The sequence below is a fragment of the Nilaparvata lugens genome, chromosome 8 (assembly GCF_014356525.2).
Source record: "Nilaparvata lugens isolate BPH chromosome 8, ASM1435652v1, whole genome shotgun sequence".
NCBI classification, from domain to species: domain Eukaryota; kingdom Metazoa; phylum Arthropoda; class Insecta; order Hemiptera; family Delphacidae; genus Nilaparvata; species Nilaparvata lugens.
The window spans coordinates 50,810,348-50,816,202 of record NC_052511.1 but is presented as its reverse complement, the minus strand read 5'-3'; the positions used below and the strand labels follow the sequence as shown (position 1 = coordinate 50,816,202).

Sequence of the window (5,855 nt, the reverse complement as noted above, 5' to 3'; positions counted from 1 at the left end):
ATTTAGTCTCCAGACAACGTTTTACAATACATCATTAGAAAAAAAAACAATTTACAATTTATTACAAACCATTCATCTTCAGTTTTCAATATACTAGAGAAATTCTTCTTTTTTCATATAAATACATATATAAATCTTCAAATGAAATAGAGTCCGTACAGTCGTACAAATTTAGTTTTTACTCCTGTTATACAGGAGTATTTTTTTTCCTTCCTCGAGCAAAATGAAAAATGATAGTTTATGAAATTTAATGAAATCGAAAGAATAATATAATATAAAGAAGAATATAATAAAACAATAATTTCCTCTTCCAATACATAAATTTGATAATTTCTCTGGAAACTAGGCCCACTAGCGGGCATAGGCCTCCCCCAGGTTTTTCCATCTCTGCCTGTTTTTCGCCGTCTCCATCCAGTTTATACCTGCAGTCTTTACGATATCATCCTTCCATCTGGCTTTCTGTCGACCTACTCTTCTTGTTTTCCACGTTGGCTCCCAACTGGTGACTTTTCTCGTCCATCTGTCGTCTTCTAATCTTGCGATGTGGCCAGCCCATTTCCATTTCAGCAACTTCACTGTTTTTGTCACATCCTCAAGGTTTGTAATACTTCTTATAAAAGAGTTCCTGATTCTTTGTTGTCTTTTTATATTCAAGATGCTTCTTTCCATTGCTGTTTGAGTGACTTGAATCTTTTTCAGCGACGTTTTCTTACAAGCCCAGGTCTGTGCTCCATATATAAGTGCTGGCATTATACATGATTTTATCACTTTGGCCTTTGTTGAAATATTGAGCTCTTTATTTTTCATAATACACTTCAAAGCCCAATACTTCTTCCATGCTATGTTGCATCTTCTCTTCACTTCATTTTGTTCCCTCGTTGCAAATGAGAAGCTTTGACCCAGATAAACCACTTCGTTTGTCAGACTCAACATTCTACCCCCAATCTGTATTTCACAGTTTTCTCTGTTGGACATTATGAAGGTTTTATCCGGATTGATGATGAGTCCAGCCTGTTCACTGGCGCTTGCGAGATCCTCCAACATACCCTGCAGCTCTCGACTTGACTTGGCAATAACCACGATATCGTCAGCGAAGCGAAGATGATTTAGATTTTCTCCATTGATATTGATGCCGAATCTCTCCCATTTTAATAATTTGAAAACCTCTTGAAGAGCTGCGTTGAACAGTATCGGTGATGCCGGGTCGCCTTGTCTCACTCCTCTTTCTAGCTTGAAATAATTGCCTGGTTTTTCAAGAATTACCCTTGCAGTACTGTTTTCATAATAGTGCTCCAGTATATTCGTATAAATCTCCGGAACACCTTGATTTCGAAGGGCTGTGAACAAGAATGCATGGCTTATACTATCGAATGCTTTTCGGTAATCAACAAATGCCAAATATAGACCAATTTGATACTCCGAACATTTTTCAATGAGTTGATTGACGACTTGGATATTATCAAGTGTTGAAAATCCTTTTCGGAAACCAGCTTGCTCGACAGGTTGTTGTGTTTCAAGTATCGGCTGGATGCGGTTTGTCAACAATCTCATAAACAATTTTCCTATGGATGACGTGATGCTGATTGGACGGAAGTTATTGATGTCATAGATGTCTCCTTTTTTATATAGAAGTATCATATCGGCTGATTTCCACTGATGAGGGATCTGCTGTTCTTTCAATACTCTATTGAATATGTTCACTAATAAGGCTATTATCACGGGAGCAAGAGTTTGAATTATTTCGTTTGTGATTTTATCGTTACCAGCCATTTTGTTTCTTTTTAGTGATTTAATGCAATCCATTACTTCCTGCACTTGGAAATCTGGTATAGTATCTGTGATGGACGCAGCGTTTGAGATTTCGAAAGTCGCATTCCCAGTACATTTGAATAACTCTTTGTAGAATTGTGTCGCTTTTCCAATTATACCTTGTCTTCTTCTATCTATTTTTCCATGTATATCTTTCAACCCTGTGTTCCATTGAAGACCGTACGATAAATTTTTTTTCATTTGTTTAATTGAGCTAGTTGACTCTAAGGCTTCTGATATGATTCGATCTTCATGAATTTTTAGGTCATTTCGGATATGGAATCTCGCTAATTTGCATAGAAGGTTATACTCAATTTTTTTCTCTACAGTTCTTGGTTTTTTCCTCTTCATAGCTTCTCTCGAACAAATTATATTTTTCGTGCTCTGAGAAATTTTTGTTGGTCTCGTCGATGCTGATTGTTTGAAAGAACTCACAACCAGAGATTCCATCAAATTGTATGATTCCTGCAGTGTCAGGTGCGATTCATTTTCAATTATATGTCGTACATTTGCCGCTAATTCATGTGTCTCTGTTTCATTAAGTGCCAGCATTTTAACAACATTTTTATTCCATGTACGCCTCGGTCTCAATGAATTCCATTCTTTAGACAGTATGATAGTTATCAGTCTGTGGTCTGTGAAGAATTTAATTTCTCCGGTGACGTCGAACTGTTCCACGAGGCCTCTATACGCTGTCAAAACATAATCAATTTCACTTTTTGTTTGCTGATTCGGAGAGATCCATGTCCACTTTCTTCCTCTTCTTTTTTTGAAAAATGAATTAATCACCTTCAACCCTTGTTGAAAACAGAAATCAACTAGCATTTGGCCTGACTCGTTTCTCCTTCCATATCCATATTTACCTACGACATTCGCCTCGTTTTCTTCCTGAAATCCAACTTGTGCATTGAAATCTCCTAGTATTATCGTAGAGTTTTTCCAATTATTGCTTTTATCTTGAGACAAGATCGTAGAAAGAGTCTCGTAGAAAAGTTCTCGTTCAATCACATCTGATTCAGCTGTAGGGGCGTAAACTTGATAAATATTCAACGTTTTACAGATTCCAACTCTCAGTCTCAACACTGCAATTCTTTCTGAGAAACCCTTGAGTTCGATTATTTTTTCTTTTAAATGTTTCTTTATTAAAAATCCAACTCCTTTTTGTCCTTGTGTCTCGCCAAAGTGGTAGAAAATGAATTCGCTTTTTCTGTATATAATTTTTTCAGAATTTCTCCTTACCTCTGCTAAACCAAGAATGTCTATATTTGTTTCTTGTAATGCTTCTTCTAATTCACACAGTCTGTCTTCCGTACGAAGAGTTCTTACATTTAGTGTTCCTATCACTAATCCTGGGGGGTTACGGTCACAATTCCCCTCGGTGACCAACCTTTCTGGGGAAATTTTATTTCTTGAATTCCTTGCTTTTAATATCATCCCGTTTTTGTTGGTTGGCAGCCTAGTTTCCATTAAACGCTATTCATTCCTATCCAAGTTCTTATCCCTACTTTTCATCTGGAAATAGTTGTCTATAGGACCCTTTTTCTCTACACTGCTACTTTCCTTTCCTGTCTTTTCGGGTATTCTTTCCTTCTGTTTCTCATCTGATGCCCTCATTTGTTTTGCCTGGCTTTCCTCACTCGTTGGAGAAACACTTAACTCTCTTTTTTTATTTCCTTTCTTATATTCCATCACGACTAATTTATCGTACTTGATTACGGCGTATTTACCTTCTTTTCTGGCTGTTACTAGATCGTTTCTAAGGCTCTTCCTAATTTGTTGAACGTCCTCAGGATAGTCTTCAGAGACAGAAATATTAGATCCTTTCAATTTCTTACTATTCTTCAAAACTTCCGTTTTTTTCGACAGCGTTGTCAGCGCCAAAACAATTGGTCTGGCTGTATTATCTTCGTTTTTTCCAACTCTCAGTCTCAACACTGCAATTCTTTCTGAGAAACCCTTGAGTTCGATTATTTTTTCTTTTAAATGTTTCTTTATTAAAAATCCAACTCCTTTTTGTCCTTGTGTCTCGCCAAAGTGGTAGAAAATGAATTCGCTTTTTCTGTATATAATTTTTTCAGAATTTCTCCTTACCTCTGCTAAACCAAGAATGTCTATATTTGTTTCTTGTAATGCTTCTTCTAATTCACACAGTCTGTCTTCCGTACGAAGAGTTCTTACATTTAGTGTTCCTATCACTAATCCTGGGGGGTTACGGTCACAATTCCCCTCGGTGACCAACCTTTCTGGGGAAATTTTATTTCTTGAATTCCTTGCTTTTAATATCATCCCGTTTTTGTTGGTTGGCAGCCTAGTTTCCATTAAACGCTATTCATTCCTATCCAAGTTCTTATCCCTACTTTTCATCTGGAAATAGTTGTCTATAGGACCCTTTTTCTCTACACTGCTACTTTCCTTTCCTGTCTTTTCGGGTATTCTTTCCTTCTGTTTCTCATCTGATGCCCTCATTTGTTTTGCCTGGCTTTCCTCACTCGTTGGAGAAACACTTAACTCTCTTTTTTTATTTCCTTTCTTATATTCCATCACGACTAATTTATCGTACTTGATTACGGCGTATTTACCTTCTTTTCTGGCTGTTACTAGATCGTTTCTAAGGCTCTTCCTAATTTGTTGAACGTCCTCAGGATAGTCTTCAGAGACAGAAATATTAGATCCTTTCAATTTCTTACTATTCTTCAAAACTTCCGTTTTTTTCGACAGCGTTGTCAGCGCCAGAACAATTGGTCTGGCTGTATTATCTTCGTTTTTTCCTATTCTTCTGACAAAGTCCACCTCCCAGTTTTCAATTCTTACATCGAGTTTTCCTCTTATTAGTTCAATAACCAAACTTTTTAGATCGCTCGTATTATCATTCTTCAGCCCGTGTATAACTATGTTCCTCTCCCTGACCTTTTTTTCCAATCGACTTATCTTCTCCTTCTGCTCTTTAAGTGTTTCGTTGATATTGAGTAGTTGTTCCTTTATAACATCTGCAACCCTGTCTGTAATGACACTCACCTTCTCATCAAATTCGGCTTTAAGCTCTTGCTTTAAATCTGCTTTGAATCTATCAAGCATACTGACGAGGTCTTTAGACTCCATTTATTGTCCTTCTTTGTACTTACAATGCTATACAGTTGAATATTTTCCTTTTCTATTCAAAGTTACTACGTTCATTAAACACTCTTTGCTGTATGTAAAATTCGGAATATCTGTAAACAAGCCGTCGATAGACGCGATAAAGAGCTTAGCCGTTCAACAAGAAGAAAATAACAACGAAGATATAATAAAATAAATGCTGGTTCCTCCCGAATTCTTGAGATAAGATAATATCGTTATGTAGGTCAGTAGGACTTGAATACCGTAATCATCAGTGACTAAAGAGCTATGCTATATCGTAACGAAATTTTCTACTAATAGTTTGATAATTCTCTCCCAGATGGAGTCAGGCACTGAAGTATTCCAATCTTCGACAAAACATCCCTCAATCGTGGCCTTCTTCCCATCGAGGTCAATTCGTTGTTTACTCGTTGGCACTAACTGAGTCCAAAGTACACTTCTCTTTGAAATACTGTATTAATTGTATGCCTGACGAAAAATGGCTGATCGCAATGTTAGCTTCTAGTGGGAGATGTTGTTGTAAGAAACTACTTGCTACTCACAGGTGCGTTTGTTTTCAGCCGTTCTCCCGTGTCGATCCTGCGACGAGATGATTATGGAATCGATTGAGCACAATAAAACTTGATTTAAGAATTGTTTCACTAACAATTTAACTAATTTTTCGAGAGCTTACTAATTTAGAACTTTTCAACTGCAACCAGTGTTGCCAACCCATTTGATAAATACACACCATTACTGGTTATAGACTGCAGCAGACAAAATGAATTATTAAAATCTGGAGCAATAGATGTGAAATAAATTTGATTCAACAGAAAATTTCAAACCAAAAAAACAACGCCTATTGCCTAATTCTCTATGATAATATCTATGAATACACACCATTGAGTGGCATGGTTAGGAAAGTAAGTAAAGTTAAATATCTAGATGGA

At 36.7% G+C, this 5,855-nt stretch overlaps 1 protein-coding gene across 1 annotated transcript; it reads right to left on the bottom strand.

Annotated features, from left to right (window-relative positions):
* Nucleotides 1-2,224: 2,224 nt before the first annotated feature.
* LOC120352785 lies at nt 2,225-5,632 on the bottom strand. Its single transcript, XM_039435026.1, has 2 exons — nt 4,566-5,632; nt 2,225-3,713 (listed from the first exon to the last, which is right to left on the bottom strand). The coding sequence occupies exons 1-2, from the start codon at nt 4,906-4,908 to the stop codon at nt 3,283-3,285; spliced, it is 774 nt and encodes a 257-aa protein (XP_039290960.1). The 5' UTR covers nt 4,909-5,632; the 3' UTR covers nt 2,225-3,282.
* Between the last annotated feature and the right edge of the window lie 223 nt (nt 5,633-5,855).

Coding starts and splice junctions, on each gene's coding strand:
- LOC120352785 (XM_039435026.1), bottom strand. CDS start 4,908: ATGGAGTCTAAAGACCTCGTCAGTATGCTTGATAGATTCAAAGCAGAT. Junction 3,714..4,565: donor AAGAATAGGAAAAAACGAAG/ATAATACAGCCA, acceptor GAAAAAACGAAG/ATAATACAGCCAGACCAATT.